The 19,425-nt window shown below is 40.8% G+C and overlaps 2 protein-coding genes across 2 annotated transcripts; one reads left to right on the top strand and one right to left on the bottom strand.

Annotated features, from left to right (window-relative positions):
- Positions 1-2,281: 2,281 nt before the first annotated feature.
- Positions 2,282-2,614, top strand: LOC130742565 (uncharacterized). The gene has a single exon (XM_057594659.1). It carries the CDS (start codon positions 2,282-2,284, stop codon positions 2,612-2,614), a length of 333 nt encoding a protein of 110 aa, XP_057450642.1.
- A 1,736-nt stretch (positions 2,615-4,350) lies between these two features.
- Positions 4,351-18,573, bottom strand: LOC130738607 (SWI/SNF complex subunit SWI3C). The gene is made up of 9 exons (XM_057590676.1): positions 18,278-18,573; positions 17,596-18,138; positions 16,880-17,409; positions 6,801-7,164; positions 6,661-6,734; positions 6,183-6,310; positions 5,578-5,651; positions 5,280-5,464; positions 4,351-5,056 (listed from the first exon to the last, which is right to left on the bottom strand). Exons 1-9 carry the CDS (start codon positions 18,294-18,296, stop codon positions 4,595-4,597), a joined length of 2,379 nt encoding a protein of 792 aa, XP_057446659.1. The 5' UTR covers positions 18,297-18,573; the 3' UTR covers positions 4,351-4,594.
- Positions 18,574-19,425: the final 852 nt, after the last annotated feature.

The following is a 19,425-nucleotide window of genomic DNA, read 5'->3' as shown; positions in this document are numbered from 1 at the left end:
TTCAGGGAGAGTGGATGCTAAATTACTGGAGGTCTTGGTGGTGTTGATCCCCAAGGTCGAGCACTCTTCTAATGTCAAGGACCTGACACCGATTAGCTTATGCAACGTCACTTATAAGCTTATCACGAAGGTTCTGGTGGCTAGAATGAGACCGTTTCTCAATAATCTCATTAGTCCGATGCAGAACAGTTTTCTCCCGGGGAGAGGCACTATGGATAACGCTTTTGTGGCACAGGAGGTAGTTCATCGTATGTCTAAATCCCTGGCGAAATATGGCAGCCTAGCGTTTAAAATTGATCTAGAGAAGGCCTATGATAGTGTCTCTTGGCGATTCCTGAGGGAGACTCTAGGGCTTTTTGGATTCCCATAGCGGATTATTGAGTTGATCATGTCATGTGTTTGTTCCTCACAGATTTCTCTCTTCTGGAATGGTGAGCGGCTCCCTTCGTTTAAACCGGGGAGAGGCCTCCGTCAAGGCGACCCGATGTCCCCCTACTTGTTTGTCATGTGTATGGAGCGTCTTTCTGTGTCTATCCAACACTTGGTTGATAGTGGGGAGTGGAAGCCAGTGAGAGTTTCAAAGAATGGCCCTCTGATTTCGCATCTGTTATTTGCGGATGATGTCTTGCTTTTTTGCAAGGCATCGGTGCACCAGGTTAACTTGGTGGCTTCCACGCTTCAACAGTTTTGCGCTAGCTCGGGCCTCAAAGTTAATCTTGCAAAATCGAAGGCGGTCGCGTCTAAGGGAGTAACACAGGAGGTGAAGGCGGAAATCTCGAGTATTGCACTGATTCCGTTTGTTAGAGACTTGGGGAAGTACTTGGGGTTTCCCCTACGAGGTGGGAGCATGAGAGGTAATGGGCTCAACTTTTTACTCGATAATATTAATAAGAAGTTGGCTTCATGGAAGACTAATATGTTGAACATGGCTGGACGAGTTTGTCTAGTGAAATTTGTGATGGCTTCCATTCCTAGCTACATTATGCAAGTGTTTTGGTTGTGTAGAGGGTTGGTAAATAAGCTCAATCAAACCATGAGGCGTTTTATATGGGCTAAAGGAGGAAACAACCGAGGTTGGCACCTTGTGAACTGGAAAACTCTTACTCAGAAAAAGGAGCATGGGGGCTTGGGAGTTAGGGACATGTCGTTAGCGAGTTCAACTCTCTTGGGGAAAGCGGTTTGGAGTGTGCTCCATAGACCGGATAAGTTGTGGGTTCAAATTCTGAAACATAAATACTTGAACAACAGTACAATATTCTAGGTTACTGGAAAGCATAAGGATTCCCCTCTGTGGAAAGGGGTGCTGTCAGCCCGTGATCAGTTACAGGGAGGGTTTAAATTTAGGCTTGGTGCATGAGATATATCCTTTTGGTACACGGATTGGTGTGGTAGAGGGGCCTTGGCTCAAAGGATCCCGTTCGTCCATATAACGGATACGAATTGTCAGCTCAAGGATCTGATTCACGGGGGTGCCTGGGACTTGACGCGGTTATACACAGTTCTTCCTCCTGAGGTGAACACAGAGCTCCAGCAGATTGTGCCTCAGCAAAGACCGAATGCTATGGATGCTTGGGTTTGGGATAGCAGTAGCAGTGGCATTTATTCGGTGCGAGATGCGTATGATTGGTTGAATAGGAGAGAAGATGGGGAAAGGAATGGGCGTGGATGGGACTGGATTTGGAAGCTTCGGGTTCGAGAAAAAATAAAATTGTTTGTGTGGAAGGTGATGAGGGGAGCGCTGCAGACGAATCTGAAGCGCTTTGGGTGCAACATGGCTTCGTCCTCGGCACGTTCTAGGTGTGCGGCACCGGAGGAGAACATCCTTCACTGTCTCCGTGAGCGCCCACATTCTCGCGAGCTGTGGGTGAAGCTCCAGGCGCAGCAGTGGAGTGGGTTTTTCCATGTTGAGGTTACGGATTGGGTGGCGACTTTAGCCAGAGGCCCTCACAGTGTTGCGTTTTTGTCAGGATTATGGGGGGTGTGGCGTTGGCGGAATAACATGTGCCTGGAAGTGGTTTGGTGGACGTTGGATGAAGCGTGGAGGAGGTTGTGTCATGTTTATGATGAAGTGTGTCGTGTGTGGGAGGCTAAAGATGGGTCTGGAGGGGGTAGTATGTTGGGTGATCTTTGGCTGCTACCACAAGCGGGGTTTGTGAAGGTTAATGTGGATGGGTCGCACAGAGAGAATGAGCTTGATGTGGGTAAATGAGGGGTGATCCGAGACGAGAAGGGTAATTGGTTAGTGGGTTTTGCTGGGAGGGAACAGGGGGCGAACGCGCTCATGGCTGAAGCCTCTGCGTTACGGGACGGTTTGAAACTGGCTTGGGAGAGAGGCTGGAAACGTGTGGGCTGCGAAGTGGATTCGGTGGAACTGCTGCAGGTGCTGCAGCAGCGTATGAATGGCAACATTTTTCCAATTGTAGTGGAGATTTGGAACTACTTGGATAGGAACTGGGAAATTTCTATTAATCGCATTTCGCGTGATTACAACGCTGTGGCCGATCACATTGCCAGGATCATAGCCCGTACAGTGGTGCAGGAGTTTTGGGTGTTGGAGACCCCATCTTTTGAGTTGGAAGTTCATCTCCTTAGAGATGTTATGTCTGTAGTTTAGATTCTTGTTTGTTAGATTTCCGACGGAGCAAAAAAAGAATGTCAATGCATTTTTTACCCATTTTTTTCCACCTATACCCTCATTTAATACATTTTCTCTCATCTATCACCTTTCATATTAACCAACCACAACTCTTCTCTATTAATTACATTCTTCTCTATCTAAGTATAATTTAATAGTTGCACATCATACTAGTAAAATTAAATGAGGACAATTTAGTCAAATTATACTATCAATAATTGATTTCTTACTCTTTGTGCCACAATCTTAAACTACAAACTTTCTGGAACAGAAGGAGTATATATGTCTTATTCTTGGCTTTTTCTCTAAGAAAGTGGAACAGATGTGAGCATTTAAAGCAGAAGTAAAAGTATCTTAAATGCTCTTTTTTTTTCAATAATTCCAATTCAGGTACATCATCATTGAAAGTGATGCATCGCTTGTTGTTGGATGGTACAATGTAATGTAAGAACAATAAACATTAGAAATTTATTAAATGACCTAAATTTTATTGATGTATTGTATTAATAGTTGAGGTTGAATGTATTGTTGTGGTTCATCTGTTTATAGAGGCTAATCCAATAGCTGGTTTTTTAGCAAAAAAAATTGTAATAGGGAGGTTCCTATTTGGGAAGTGGTAGCACCTTCTACCCCTACTTGAGGAATAGCACCTTCTACCCCTACTTGAGGAGGGTGTCCTCAAGCTGTTACTATTAAATAATATATTTCATTTTTCAAAAAAATAAAAGGTTAAAAAGCACTTTTGACCCTGTTGTTTTAAGTTTGTGCAAATTCTGCTCCTACTCTATTTTTATCGATATTTCTACCCCTCATGTTTTCAAAAAGTGCACCGTCTACCCCTCCGTCAGTCAGACGTTAAAAAACTAACGGAATGAGCTGATTTAGTTTTTTTTTTTTTGGACTTGCCACGTGAAAATTACAAGTGAAATTGGAAAAAAGGGGCCTGCGAGATTCAAACTCAAGACCTGTAAGTAGCAAAACATGCATTTAACCAGCTCAGTTACATACATAATTGATCTATACATCAAACAAATTTAATTTATATCATTTCCTTGATCATCATCAACTTCATATACTCCTCTTCATCTCTTCAATCCACTCAGGAACCTCTCATGGGAAAGTCTTACTGACGGAGGGGTAGACGGTTCACAGTTTGAAAACATGAGGGGTAGAAACATCGACACAAATAGAGTAGGGGTAGAATTTGCATAAATTTCAAACATCAGAGACCAAAAATGTTTTTTAGCCAAAAAAAAAAAAAACTATACACTAAGTGTAAAATATTTACATATAAATTTTTCATCATTTATTGAAAAAATAATTTAAATGTATTTTATTATAAATTTCCTAGCGAATTACTCAGTTTTAACAACCTTCTATTAGTTGCTATCATCCCATGTTAGTAAAGATTTTAAAAACTGCACTAAATTCATTATATTAAAAGTAAATTGCACTATTTCAAAAAAAAAAAAAAAGCTTACTTAAAAGATTAGTATAATCTTATTTAGCTTACTTTTTTTGTTACAAGAGGATATTTAAGTAGAGGACGTACGTTTCAAATTTTCTTATTTGCAGGCAAATGCTGAACACTCACTAGAATCAGAAAATCGTGGACACAACCAAACCAAGTGGTGTGGACTACATCATGCAACGGAGCAGGCAGTGGAAACATCCAAGTAGTTAATCTAGTGTGTAATCTAGCTAAACAATATTGGTGTCACTGAAAAGCTAAATCAATAAACTTTCATGGTACCTAAACTTCACAGGAAAGAATAGAACTATGGAACATTAAATTCTACTTATTTTCTTTTAAGAAACAGAAACAATCAACTGCAACAAATTACAGGCTCTCTAAGTAACTTTCTTGACACATCCACCTAATTTCCTCTTCACTTCTGAAATCAATGACCAAATTAAATTGCACAATTGAAGTTTCAAAACTTACATCTACTCTTCTAATTAACCTAAACCTGAGTTAGTTCCTGACACAGGCCTCAACAATGGGTGATTGGTACTCGATTGCACATTACTAGGAGCATTGAACATGCCAGTTGAAGAAGCTGCTGATTGTGATTGTTGTATCATAGACAGGGGCAATCTTTGCCCCAACCCAAACATTGAAGGTCGCGGGGCAAAGGACATATGTGGATGAACCGGTTGGCTGTTGCCATACCCTGAGATGCTGGGCTGTGAGGGAGAAGCAATTTGTTGCCTATTGTTGCCATTATTACTAGCCACTGAAGGACCAACACCTGATGCATTCATTGGAGGTGTGGCTCCTGCAGTTCCAAAATGTGCCGATATAATGCGAGACCGTTCAGCACCAAACCTCTGCTTTGCCCTTTCTACTTGTTCACATTCTTTCATCAGTAATGTTTCAATTTCTGCAAACTGTTTCAGCTTCAATTCCAGTCTTTTCAACTGTCAAAAACAGCAAGTAACTAAGTTAAACTCATCAAATTACTATATCAGCACCTGATTTAAAATTTTCTCCAAGTGCTTAATTTACTGACTACTGCAAAATAAGTTTATCTGGTATGTATGCATAACACATGCAAAGGATCAAATAGAAATAAAAAGGGAGCAATGAAGTATATTGATATTTTAATTGAATCAACTAGATATCAAAAAACAACAGGTATACCTGATGATTAACTATATTGGCGCATAACCTCTGAATTTCACGTTCTTCGTGATCAGCAAACAATTTAGCTTTCATTGCTGCCGCAGAGAGGCCTGCTTTAGCTGCATCTTTAACTTTCTCAGCAGAGAGTGGGGTTGTCCGACCTTCACTTTGACCCCGTGTACTACGCATTTTTGCCTTATCCTCTGAAATCAAAAGCAGTATATCTCAAGAAGAAAACTACATATAATAGGTCTTATTGGAGGTTGAAGGGATTATTGGATATCAGCAACATAAAAAGACAGCAACCATAACTGACCATTATGATTAATTGAATTTGCAGTTTCTCCATGAGGGCCACCATCTCTAGCATGAACGCTTTCTGCATTTGTCCTTCATGGGTGAAAACTACTAATTTTTAGTACAAAATTCATAAACTAGCAACCAAGGTTGCCTTTCTCACTCTAGCAACCCATAAAATTCTACAATAGCAATAGGACAAACAACTTAATAAATGCTGGCTTCCCTTTTTCCTTTAGGGTGTGTTTTAGGTGGATGAGGATCCTCTAGAGTTAAAAAACTAGCTGCAGGGTGTGCAGTTCATGATCTCACCACTAAAATTTATTTAAATAATTTAATTATTATTAATTTACTTAATTTAAAATACATTTCAATGCTTGAGATCTCTGCAGTTGCTTTTTCATCTGCAGAAGATCGTGATCTGTTTTACGTAAGGTTCAACCATTCCGTATAAGATTTTTAAAAATTAATATTAATAATATTTTTTGTAAATGGAAAATAATAATAATAATAATAGAGAAAAAAAATGTATAAAGCAGAAGATATGTACAAAGGAATGAGGAATAACCCAGGAGAAAACAATTCATCTGGTAAAACAACATGTGTTTTGACGATCATACTAACCTATTATCGTGTCCTGGTGCTTCTGTCTGTGATGTACTGCCAGAACCATCCTCTGACAATACTGCTAATGCTGCATGAGCACAAGACGCAGCTACTCTTGGTCCAACGGCAGAGGCTAAAAAGGAAACCTTTATAGAAAAACAAACCAAAATCAGATGTGAAAAAAATCTCATCAAAAGAACAGCAGAAAATAAAAGACAATTTAATTTGTTGTGGAACTCTGGGACAGTATCTAAATAAATCTCATCATCAGATCAACCTTTTAAAGCTTTTGTTAATCAAGTGTGATGATCAATAAACTCTATCTCTCAAAGAGAAGTAACACAACTTGAAGAAATAAGTGTTCTTAAAATAATTTTGAATAAATAAGTTAAGAACAAGATATTAGGTGCAGAATCCTAGGCTTATTTATAAACATGTTTTCAAGTGCACCCTTAACTAATAACTTTCCTTAGGGATATTATTAGCAACCACCTACCAGAGCCATAACAGGATTTCCAGAATTTGCAAAAGGCAGACGGCTGTCAGACTCTCGGCTTTGATGGATGGGTCCTGTGAGAGAATGGATATGAAATCAAAACATATCACAACAATTTGGTTTAAAAATGTAAGACATACCAGCAGAATCCCCATTTAAATGATGATGCAATCTTCCATTATCATCTCTATTCATGACACTGGATGATAAAGACATGCTTGGAACATTGATATTTTCCAATTTTCCATCCTCCATGGGTAGACGAAGAAAATGAAGAATGCATTGTGCTTTTGACTTGGTACCAACATGCTCCGCAATTTCATTCCAATTCTCATTGTAAATCTCCATTGCTTCAAGCAGCAACAAAGTTTCTTGATCAGTCCAACTTTCCCAATCTAGTTCACCATAATCTCTTGTTGAATCCACCCTCATAAAATCTATACTTGAATGACCAATGACAAATCTCCCATCATGAAAGCAATCAGTGCAGAGTAAAATATCAACCTGTAACATAAAATGTTAATTAAATATGATTCAAAAGCAACAAAAGTTTTTCTGCAGCCTATTTAGTTTAGACATGGGTCATCATAATATATCCATAGTTTACAAATTTTTAGTATAGTTCATCAGATAAAGCAACACTTAAAATTTACATTAGTTTGCGTAAAACTTGAAATACTCTGCATTAGTCAAGCACTCTGTTGCTCTCTCTGTCTCTCTCTCTCTCACACACACAGAAAAAATAGTTAGCATTTTTCACCCAACACAGCTTAGTCATTATTAGGGTTAAAAGACAGATGCTCCATTGAAGTCTGAATAAGAGATTAATTTCAATACAAGTAATAACAGCAGCAAACATACTATAGTGTTAACAGACCCAGTCAACAAAAATGAAAAAAGCCAAGGCAAAGCAGTATGTAGTAAAAGAATTAGTTGGGTGGCGAAGATTAGCTATGGAATTACTTAGGTGGTTAGCTTAAATAGTAGGAGCAGGTACAGATGCTTTGAGTGTGGCTAACCATTCCCCGTACTATGCACCAATGCCAAGAAAGGTTAAAATCATGACAGATGATGAACAAGCGGATAAGGATGGGGAGATGATCCAGACTAAATGTGGGGAGGTGACCAACAAGAGTACTCATGCAAGAGAAATCCCCAATTTCCACCTAGGTTAAATAGCAAGAAGGGGGTAGAAGAGGTTTCATTCTGAATTGTTAATATTGGAGAACAGAGTACTTGCTCAATTGTAAAAGGAGAAATCTTTGTTGAAGGGGAAACCCCTGGAAGAAGAATCCTCTTCTTTTTTCTGTTTGTTTCTCAATCTACTAACACAAAAGCATTCTTGTACCTTCTCTCTTCTCTGCCTTCTCAGCATTTTATTGAAATCTCAGACTCTGTTTTCAAGTTCATAACAAAATACTCTCTATTAACTTCGAAATAACATGCTATCAAAAAGTCATTGACATAATGACATGTTTTTGAGCATTTGATGTGTTAAGATTAAATATAAATTAAATAATGGGATTGCATTAGTGAAAAGGAGGACGAAGTTGGAAATACGTGGAAGATAATGAGTTGTTTACCTTTAGTTGAAGAGAAATAGGAAAGCATTTAAAAAGAAAATTTAAGTTAGGCCTTTAACAAAGAGTGGAATGGACTTTGATTTTGCACAAAAAAAACTAGCAAAAGGCTAGGAGCTAATAACTGGTAAAAGCTGATTTCTAGTTTCTTGTCTTTCTTGAACTCTATTTCAATTTTGTTTGTTCCATTCCTATGGGCTCCTATATGCTACTTTTATTCAGAAGTGCATCCCAAATAAGGAATGGTAATAGAATGTTTCAATAGTTAATCTTGATGAAGCTGACAGCTCACCAGTACAAAGGACAACAGATATTTCGTTATCGCCACCTTTATATTTTTGTTTCTACAGCATGACTTATATCACACCAGCGCAATATAACTCCGAAACTCAGAAACCTCTGGGCGACATAAAGCAACCAAACTTCGCTTTGAATTAGTCCAAAGAGGGAAACAGGTCATGCGTGGCAATTAAGCTCTGGTTATTGAGTCTGCCGATCAAATCCTCCCTGACAGAGTGAAGGAACTGTAACACGCGCATGGTGATCGAGTTACTGCAGTGGAAGACACAACGATGAAGCTAGTCGCTGTTGCAGTCTGCAAAACTCCAAATCAGCTAAACTCTTGACGAATCAAGCGGAGAGGCAGGAAGAAAGCAAAGCAGACTGGACAAGCAACAACCACCAGAGCTGCCAGATTTAGCTTTTGATGCAATGGCTGATAGAAAGGTGCTAGATAGTGCGTTGGCAGATACGGCAACGACGGTAAGGGAACGTGTACATGAAAAGCATGGCAAGGGAGGACAAGAATGGAATTACAACCATTGAGCTCACTTTTGACCTAATGGGCCAAGACCGAACCATTAGGAGGTGTTGGGAGTTTGAAAGGGATTATCTTTTAATTTAATGATGCAGCTGGTGGAATAGAAGTTTATTTATCAGAGTTACTACTGGTTCAGCTCATGGAATAGCTCACTAACATGCAGACTTGACATCCATGCATTACTCATAGGGCACCCCAAGTCATTGCTGAAATTATGGAGAGGGAGGAAGTTTAAAAGTTTAGAGAAGCATATCTTTTGTTTTAGAAAAGGATCTAGAGTGGGAGAGAACAAGGTGTCTCAACTACCTGGCTGTACCAACAAATTTCTTGTTAATAAACACATTTTCTTCCTATATTCTGATCCAGTTTCTATCAGTTTATAACCTCTCTGTGTTTCCTCGCTCAAGGTTATTTCACGGGGTCTTCACCAGAGATGTGCAGAGAAATTGAACAACTTGTATTACACGTTTAGGCCAGTTTGGCTCACTGTGGTAAGGTTTAATTATTTTCCACTAGTTGTACATTCTCTCCTTTCTTTTTAAAAACTTCTTTATATCCTGGAAAAATAGAAGTTCCTTTTATAAAAAAATTACTTATGGAAATTATGAGGGAAAAGATTGAATGAGGTTAAAGATCGAAAAGAGTAAATGTTTGGAAAGAAAGTATTATTAATGAGATGAGAGGACATGTGTAAAGCAGAAACAGTGACCTGATAATCCTATTTATATTAATATTCTAGGTCAAGTACGAACTTTGTACAACTAGTACAAGCCCAACACTACTAACATAACAAGACTCCTACAAGAATTCTAAAATGTCCTTTTGATGCATTGGTCCTATAATACAAAATAGTCTCACATCAGTGCTATAATTGATAAATAAACTTTCACATATGCCAAATACAACAACCTAAGCAATTCAGTAATTTCTTACTGATACTGACTATGTAGGGGTTGATTTCTACTAAGCAAGCATAATAAACAAAACCACAGAGCCAAGATTTAGTGTGTGTTTGGAAAACTCATCCAGGATCTACGTTTGGCCCCAATCCACGTTTTCAGAAGTAAGAAATAGTTGCTTTTGAATTTCTGGATCCACGTTTGGCCTCTCCAGATTTGAAACCAAACACACACTTAGCAACAAACCATCTGCACAGTATGCACTAGATGCACCGTCAGATGGCATACTGATGAACACTATAGAACTCTGAACTGAAACTAGATTGAATTTGAATGAAAATAGAGACTCAGATTCTCAATGAGAACCAGAGCTCAAGGTACAGAAATGGTGGAATGAACCCTAGTTCTTCCTCTGGTTGTTCGAGAGACCAGTCTCTCCACAATTACCTACTAACTGAATAACTACTCGTTAACTACCCCCTTCCCTTTATTTATACTATCTCCCAGATGCTAACAGAATGCATCTCTAACAGAAATTGCCAGCTGGCCACTAACAGAAACAACTAACTTGCCAGCTGGATACTAACTAACTATAACAAACACATTAAGCTGTGGCTTTCCCCTTGTTCTTTCTCTCATACACCTTCTTGATTGGAGGCCTATACTCATCAATACCCCCCCCCCTAAAAGCTTCACCTTGTCCTCAAGGGGAAAAGTGGGGAAAGCTTCATGGAGCTGAGCAGCAGATTCCCAACTATTCTCACAAGCAGGTAGAGAAGTCCACGGAATCAACACCTCAATGTGCCCCATAGTATCCTCCCGAACAGCCACTACAGCTTCAGGTTCAGCGACCAGCTCATGGTCCTCATTCAAAACCTCAGGTAAAGGTTGAGCTTGAAAATCAGTCCCTATGGCCTTCTTTAAGAGAGAGACATGAAAGACAGGGTGCACCCTACTATGGGCTGGTAAGTCCAATTTGTAAGCTACTGCTCCAATTTTAGCTGCAATAGGATAAGGACCATAATATCTAGGACGCAGCTTTTCATTCAGTTTCCTAGCCAAAGACCGTCTTCTATAAGGCTGCAACTTAAGGTAAACCAAGTCCCCAATCTGGTATTCCACATCCCTTCGATGCTTATTAGCATAGGTTCTCATCATATCTTGGGACTTCAGAAGGTTAGCCCTGAGATCAGCTATCAACTCATCCCTACCCTCCTGCAATTCATTCACTGCAGCAATGTTGGAGGGAATTGTAGTGCCCTGTAGTAGCAGTGGTGGTTCCCTACCATAAAGGGCTTGAAAAGGAGACATCTTAGTAGACCTATTATAATTGCTGTTGAACCAGAACTCAGCCCAAGGTAGACAAGTGACCCATTTCTTTGGTCGGGAACCAGTAAGACACCTCAAGTAGACCTCTAAGCATCTATTTACCACTTCAGTCTGACCATCAGTTTGAGGATGGTAGGCAGTACTGAACCTCAACTGGGTACCAGAAACTCGAAATAATTCTTTCCAAAAGCTGCTGAGAAACAGAGAATCCCTATCTGAGACTATTGTTGCAGGGAACCCATGTAGTCTCACAATTTCTTGCAAAAACAAAGCTGCTACCTCAGGAGCTGTGAAGGGATGGCTTAATGGAATAAAATGGGCATATTTAGTCAACCTGTCCACCACCACTAGGATTTTATCCTTGCCCTTGGATTTAGGTAGACCACCAATAAAATCCATAGACACATCGGTCCATACTTGTGTAGGAATTGGCAATGGCTGAAGGAGACCTGCTGGGGATAAATTGTCAAATTTATTCCTCTGGCAAGTGTCACAGCCAGCTACATAGTCCTTAATGTCTTTCTTCATGCCCTCCCAATAGACCACTGCAGCCAACCGCCTATAAGTTCTGAAAAAACCAGAATGCCCCCCCAACAAGGTAGCATGGAATTCCTTACACAAAATGGGAATCCTAGAGGATTGCTTGGACAGCACCAGCTTCCCTTTGTAGAACAGCTTGTGGTCTCTTAGAGAGTAGCCTTTGTGAGCTTCTGGATCCAGAATCAGATCCTGCACTATTGCTTGCAATTTAGGATCCTGTAACATTTCAGTTTGCCATTCCTCATAGTCATTAACCTTGAGGACTGAGAGTGCACAGTAAGAACTTCTCCTAGACATGGCATCAGCTGCAGAGTTGTCCTTTCCAGGTTTGTATTGTATTTCAAAATCATAACCTGAGAGCTTAGAAATCCACTTGAACTGTTCTGCTCCCAAGACCTTCTGCTCAGTCAAAAATTTCAAACTTTTCTGATCTGTCCTAATGATGAAGTGCCTCCCCATAAGGTAATGTCTCCATCTTTGGACGGCTCTAACCACTGCCATTAATTCTCTCTCATTTACTGACTTAGCTTGGCTCCTATCTGAGAGTGTAGCACTCCAAAATGCCAAGGGCTTTCCTTCCTGAGACAACACTGCTCCCAACCCTGTACCAGAAGCATCTGTTTCTAATACAAAAACCTTTGAAAAATCAGGAACAGCTAGGGTGGGTAATTCAGTGAGAGCTTGCTTGAGGGCTTCAAAAGCTTGCTGAGGGCCTGGTCCCCACTGAAAACTATCTTTCTTCAAGAGCTGTGTTAATGGCCTAGCTATTTTTCCATAGTCTCTAACAAACCTTCTATAGTATCCAGTCAGCCCAAGGAACCCTCTCAAGCTTTTCAAATCCTTTGGAATTGGCCACATCCACATAGCTTCCAGCTTCTTTGGATCTGCCGCCACTGCTCCAGCAGTCAAAACATGGCCTAAATACTCTATTTGCCCTCTTCCAAACACACTCTTCTTGCCATTGATTTTTAAGTCATGTTGTTCCATTAGCTGTAATAGAGATAATGAAGTGGTAACTCAAAGAAGTCCCACATTGCCAAGATTAGCAAGTGCACAAGTGCATATATAATAAAGAACGCACACACCCATTGCCTTAAGCCTAAGGTTTTGTGGTGTTGTGTGGTTCTAACAGTTAGAACCACACAACACCACAAAACCTTAGGCTTAAGGCAATGGGTGTGTGCGTTCTTTATTATATATGCACTTGTGCACTTGCTAATCTTGGCAATGTGGGACTTCTTTGAGTTACCACTTCATTATCTCTATTACTCCCCCTCAATTGGGACTCCATTTTTTTTTTTTTTTTTTTTTTTTTTTTGCCTGTGCCTTGCACTCCAGCGGGAACATCAGTGGTCGTCGGACTTGTGCTCCTTCGTCTGAGTCTGCCTTTCGACTTTCTTTGTCTGGGCTAGTACTCTAGCGGGAGCATCGGAGTTCCTTGGACTTGTGCTCCTTCGTCTGAGTCTGAGGCCTTGGCTTGCGCAAATGGGACTGCCATTTTTGCTTTTTTTTTTCTCGGATTTTTACTTTTTTTTTTTCCGGTTTTTTTTTTTTTTTTTTTTTTTGGAAGCGGAAGTCATGGCTTGGATCAGACCAGCTCTGATACCATGTTAGAAATCCTAAGTTAGAACCACACAACACCACAAAACCTTAGGCTTAAGGCAATGGGTGTGTGCGTTCTTTATTATATATGCACTTGTGCACTTGCTAATCTTGGCAATGTGGGACTTCTTTGAGTTACCACTTCATTATCTCTATTAAGCTGCAGTACTTGTGTCAAGTGTACTGCATGGTCTTCCATGGTCAAGCTAAAGATCAAAATATCATCAAAAAAGACTAGTGCATGCTTCCTCAAAACTGGCCTCAACACCTCATTCATTAAGGACTGAAATGTGGAGGGAGCATTGGTGAGGCCAAATGGCATCACCAAAAACTCATAGTGCCCCTCGTGTGTCCTAAATGCTGTCTTTTCTACATCTTCAGCCTTCATCAAAATTTGATGGTAACCTGATTTAAGATCTATCTTGGAGAACACCTTTGCTGGACCAATCTCATCTAATAGTTCATCAATAACTGGGATAGGAAATTTATTGGGGATCGTGACCTTGTTCAAGGCCCTATAGTCTACACAAAACCTCCAGCTACCATCCTTTTTCCTCACCAATATGACTGGACTTGAATAAGGGCTAATACTTGGTCTAATGATGCCTGCATTAAGCATTTCAGCAACTAATTTTTCTATCTCATTTTTCTGAAAATGGGGATACCTGTAGGGTCTAATGTTAGGTATAGATGCCCCTTCCTTCAAATGTATTGCATGGTCATGTCTTCTTTGAGGTGGCAGTTCAGTTGGTGAAGCAAACAATGCTGGAAAATCTGCCAAGACTGCTTTTAATAACTCTGGAGTGTCTTCTGGTTGGGCCACTTCCTTTTCTAACATCTGGCATTGCAGAACATACCCCTCACCCTGTTGCTGAATGGCTTTGACCATTGCATTCAGTGAGGCACCTTTCCTCAACAGCTCAGGTTCACCCTTGAGTACCACTTTGCTGTTCCCCAGCTTGAACTTCAAGGTGAGCTCTTCAAAATTGGCCTTTATATCCCCTAGGCTTGCAAGCCATTCCAAACCCAGCACAACATCTACACCTCTCAACCCAAACAAGTAGAAGTCTTGTGTTACCATGAACCCTTGGATCTGCACACTAACATTCTTGCAAACCCCTCTACCTTGCACCTTATGTCCATCTCCAACTTCCACTGTATAAGAGGAAGTTTCAGTAATCTTTAGTTCCAAAGCTCTTGCCAAAGTAGCTGAAATAAAGTTGTGTGTTGCTCCACAATCTATGAGCACAACAATAGTAGTTTCCTGCAATTTTCCCCACACCTTAAGTGATTTCCTGGTAGAGAGTCCTTGTATGCTGTTGAGTGATAGTTGCTTATACTCCATAATTTCTCCTGAATCTTCTGGCTGAGCCTCTATAGTCTCCTCTTCTTCTTCCTCACCTTCCTCCTCCAGCAACATGACTCTGAGTTGCTTATTCTTACACACATGGTTTGGGCCAAATTTCTCATCACACCTAAAACATTCCCCTTTCCTTAGTTTCTCCTTCATTTCTTCCCCAGTAAGCCTTTTGAAAACCCCTCCCCTTGCTGGCTTGCTCCCTACTCTATCACTAACACTTCCACTAGAGGATTGTACTGTGTTTTGAACAACACTACCTACTCCACTCTTCTGTCCACTATCAATTGTCACAGTTTTCTGATAAGTTGAAGCTTTAAAAGGTGGTTTGTAAGAAGAATTGTACCTGCTAATGCTGCCAACCCCTGCTTTACTCACAGCCAGGTTCTTCTGTTCCACCATCAATGCTTTCTTGACCATGATTGCTAGAGTTCTAGGCTCATAGAGCTTGATTTCTGCTGCAATCTCTTCCTTGAGTCCATTGACAAAAATGTCCATGTAGTGTTCTTCTTCAACCCCTCGCAACATGCCTGCAAATCTCTCAAATTGAGCCACAAATTCCTCTACACTTCCTTCTTGCTTAAGAGCTAGCAACGCAGCAAAAGGACTTGAAGCATATGAGAGTTGGAAACGTTCCAGCAACGCTTCCTTGAACTTGTCCCACGTAGTTACCTGATTACAAGTCTCCCACCATTGGTACCAACTCAACGCCCTTCCATCAAGAGCCACCATGATAGCTTGCGTCTTCTCTTCCTCTTTCGCTCCCTTCAATCGGAAGTATCTCTCCAACTTCTGAATCCAACTGTACGCATCTTCTTCTCCTTGGAACACCGGAATATCAAGCTTCCGCCACCGCTCCGCTTGCGGATTCTCGGTGCGCGGTGTTCTCTCCTCTTCGTGTTCTACTCTCTGGCCTCCCACGCTGCCACCATTCACCGTTCGCTCTTCCCCTATTTGCCGGCGATCTCGCCCGCCGCTGCCTCCGTCATCGCGTTCGCCGTCGAACTTCCTGGACAGCGATTCTACAATCGCTTCCAAGGTGCGAAGTCGCTCCTCTACACGCTCTCTCTCCGCCGCACGCTCTCTGCGATCTTCCTCTCGATTTCGTCGTTCTTCGTCGCGGTTCCTGCGCTCTTCTTCCCTGTCGCGATTCATAGCCTCGATAAACCTCTCGATCGCATCAACTCGAGATTCCATTCTGCTAGCTACCATAGATCGATACCACAGCTCCTGGATGGAGCTCTGATACCAATTGATGAACACTATAGAACTCTGAACTGAAACTAGATTGAATTTGAATGAAAATAGAGACTCAGATTCTCAATGAGAACCAGAGCTCAAGGTACAGAAATGGTGGAATGAACCCTAGTTCTTCCTCTGGTTGTTCGAGAGACCAGTCTCTCCACAATTACCTACTAACTGAATAACTACTCGTTAACTACCCCCTTCCCTTTATTTATACTATCTCCCAGATGCTAACAGAATGCATCTCTAACAGAAATTGCCAGCTGGCCACTAACAGAAACAACTAACTTGCCAGCTGGATACTAACTAACTATAACAAACACATTAAGCTGTGGCTTTCCCCTTGTTCTTTCTCTCATACACCTTCTTGATTGGAGGCCTATACTCATCACATACCAAATCTCAGTTGTTTTGTTTTATCCTCCGTTTTGTTTATGTATTGACCTTGAGTAAAGGGAGATACTCAGAATGCTAGGATAAATACAACATTTCCAGAAATAGTAACGCACTGTCAGCAATTGTAATCCATTTTCTAGATTTTTAATTTTGATTTTACTAACCAGTTTTAAAAGAAAGAGAGTGAGTTGCTATTTATAGAAATGGTTAAGGCATGGAGTAACCATTAATCTTTCAACTACATGAGTTTTAACTCCCACAACAATATGCACTAAACATTCAATGTTATGGAAGCTCCATGTTCATGCCAGGTCATATGGTGTTATTCAATAACTGAAGCACTTCCTAGTTCCTAGTCATCTTTTCATAAGTATGTTACCTAAATGACAAAAGCAGTCGACAACAGGACCTTGATATGTTATTAAATTTAAAACAAAAAAATCCAGTGTACCTCTTTTTGAGACTGATAGTATACTACAGGAAGAGGACGAGAGCAATAATTGCAATGATTTTCAGACAAATGCTCTCTTATTCTGTCGTCAAGATCAGGGGAATCAGCATTATGCATTGTCAATGATGAATAAATTTCATCTGCTTTGAGCTTACACTTCGGATTGTCAAATTTGATCAAACTATCAATGGATTTCAAAGCCTCAGACGGCACACGGACCTCTCCACCCGTGTCTTCCTTCAGGCTGGACACAGCATTCGGAAGCTCAGGCGTCCGAGCACAGTAATTGATAATTCCCCAGTGATCAAGAAACCGGACAATTCTAGCCAGATCTTCTTGATCAACCCCAACCACCAATCCTTGGCAGTCAGCGACAGTAATCCTCTTCCCCAGATCCTCCATGTACAGTGCAACAATGCAATTCCTACATTCCATGTACTTCTCTGGCGTATGATCCGCCGATTTCCCAGAAAAGAAATGGGGCACCGCCTGTCTCTCTAGCCTATGCACGGTGGCCGGTGAAAACCAATCTGCTCATATAAACAATAAACTCCAAAATTAACATCAAATCAAAGCTTTCAAAGTTCAACAAAGTTTAAGCCACTAGGAATTGAACCAGTGACGAAATGTTTAGGCAATTACATTACATGTTGCCATAACTTCAAACCCCTTTCCATAATGAAGAGGGGTTTGAGTAACTCAACAGAACTAACTACCTGAATGCATTGGGAGCACAAGAGCCTTGTTTCCAAAGCGCTTAGAAACGCCACGGCCTTCCAAAATAGGGGGTGGAGTGATGACACAAGAGGAATCACCGCGGTCCTGATCGAAAGCGGAGCTATCAGAGGGCACGGCGGAGAGCGCCTGAAGCTGGCCGTATGACACATTCTCCAGCAACGGAGTAGGGTTCTGCACCTGACCCTTGTTGCTGTTGCTGCCACTATCTCCCAACTCAATAGCTCGTTCAAGAGCCACGATTGCGGCGACGGAGGAGTGAGGGCGGTTGACGGTGCGCTTCACCACCAACGGGAACACCGAAATCTGGACCGGGTGATCTGACAGAACCTCCATCTCGTGGTGGTGCGGTTGGGAATTAGGGTGGTTGTGGTTGTGGTTGTGGTCCTCGGAGTCGTCGTAGTCGTGGTGGTCGTCCTCCGCCGCGTTGGGGTTTTCCTCGTCGTCGTCGTCGTCGTCCTCGTGGTGCTTCCGGCGGCTGATTTGGGAGTCCCGCTTCCGCTTCCTCCATTTGGTTCGGTTTTCTGCCAAAAACACAAAATCAAAAATCAAAAATCGCATCAATTGGAAAAAAATAGGGTTGGCATTGTAGAGAAATCAGAGAGAAAATAGAGAGAAATGAAAATGAGGGTTTTAGAGAGAGAAAGAAGAAGAAGAAAATACCTGAAGGGGAAGCTGGCATGGTAACAAGGAGGAAGGAAGAGAAGGGTTTAAGAGAGAGAAAGAGAGGGAAATTGAGAGGAAAATTTTGGATTGTGGGGTCGTTGATTGGCGCAAAGGGAAGAAAATTATTTGTAGGTTCAGGATCGAGTCTTTCTCTTTCTCTTTCTCTGATGCGTGAGTGGTGTGTGTGTGTGGAGTGAAAAATCTGGTTTTCTTTCAGTTTTGGGGCAAAAACTGTGTTTGATGGAAGAGGATACCAGAATGAAAATGGTGGGTGCAGAGTAAAATTTCCTCGCGTGGTTGGATTTGCATGCGCGTGTCGGTAACGCGGGGTTTCTATTCGGTCGTGTTTTGCACGCGGGGGTTGACGCGCTCGAGCTGCCTTTCCTTTTTCTTTTTTGTCAGTCTCAGGATGAAAATCCAAATCTAGTCTGGACAAGGAGGAATAATAATGTGTTTAAACGGACAAAGCCATGAGAGATGTGGTTATGTAGAGATGGAATTAGCACAATCTTAATGATATTTTAATCACAGTAAATAAAAAAATAGAAAGAGTATTAGTCTTTTGATAGGAAATATTTATTTATTATGTCGCAGATAGAAAATTATTTCATCTACCAAAAATGAAAATTATTTCATGTTTATTTTCTAAAATAATAGTCTTCAAAAAGAAAAAGTGTTATTTAGTGTGTATTATGATATTTGGGATCTATTAGGTAAAATAATAGGGAATTGATAGAGATAATACACTGAAAATTCAAGTTGAGTGGTAAAAGTTGGGAAAAGTACTTGGAGCTATCCGATACTACAAAGTTTCTGTTGGAACCAAAAGATCATGGATGAATTTTTCAGCTAGAAGCTAATATAGTCGGGTTTGGCCTAGTAGAAGTATGTTACATTTGTGATGTTTGAGACTCTGTACATGAGTACTCTATAAGGTCTCTAATTCGATTCCTTGCGAAAAGCATTTTTTTGAGATGAGGTTTAGTCATGTTGCTCTAACCTCGGTGGCTGCGATGTTCTATCTCCATAGTTTAAATCATCAGGAAAACCAATTTAGCATAGTTGAAGTTCTAGTTTAATTTTGTTGGGAATTCTTCAATTATGAGAAAAAAAAAGTCTCACATTGAATAAAAAGGTGAGTGATA

The sequence above is a fragment of the Lotus japonicus genome, chromosome 1, assembly GCF_012489685.1.
Source record: "Lotus japonicus ecotype B-129 chromosome 1, LjGifu_v1.2".
Lineage (NCBI taxonomy): Eukaryota > Viridiplantae > Streptophyta > Magnoliopsida > Fabales > Fabaceae > Lotus > Lotus japonicus.
Note: the sequence above shows the minus strand (reverse complement) of the source record. Positions and strands in the feature narration are given on the sequence as shown.

Coding starts and splice junctions, on each gene's coding strand:
- LOC130742565 (XM_057594659.1), top strand. CDS start 2,282: ATGGCTGAAGCCTCTGCGTTACGGGACGGTTTGAAACTGGCTTGGGAG.
- LOC130738607 (XM_057590676.1), bottom strand. Junction 7,165..16,879: donor ACTATCAGTCTCAAAAAGAG/GTACACTGGATT, acceptor TTTATGTTACAG/GTTGATATTTTACTCTGCAC. Junction 5,465..5,577: donor AAATTCAATTAATCATAATG/GTCAGTTATGGT, acceptor TTTTGATTTCAG/AGGATAAGGCAAAAATGCGT.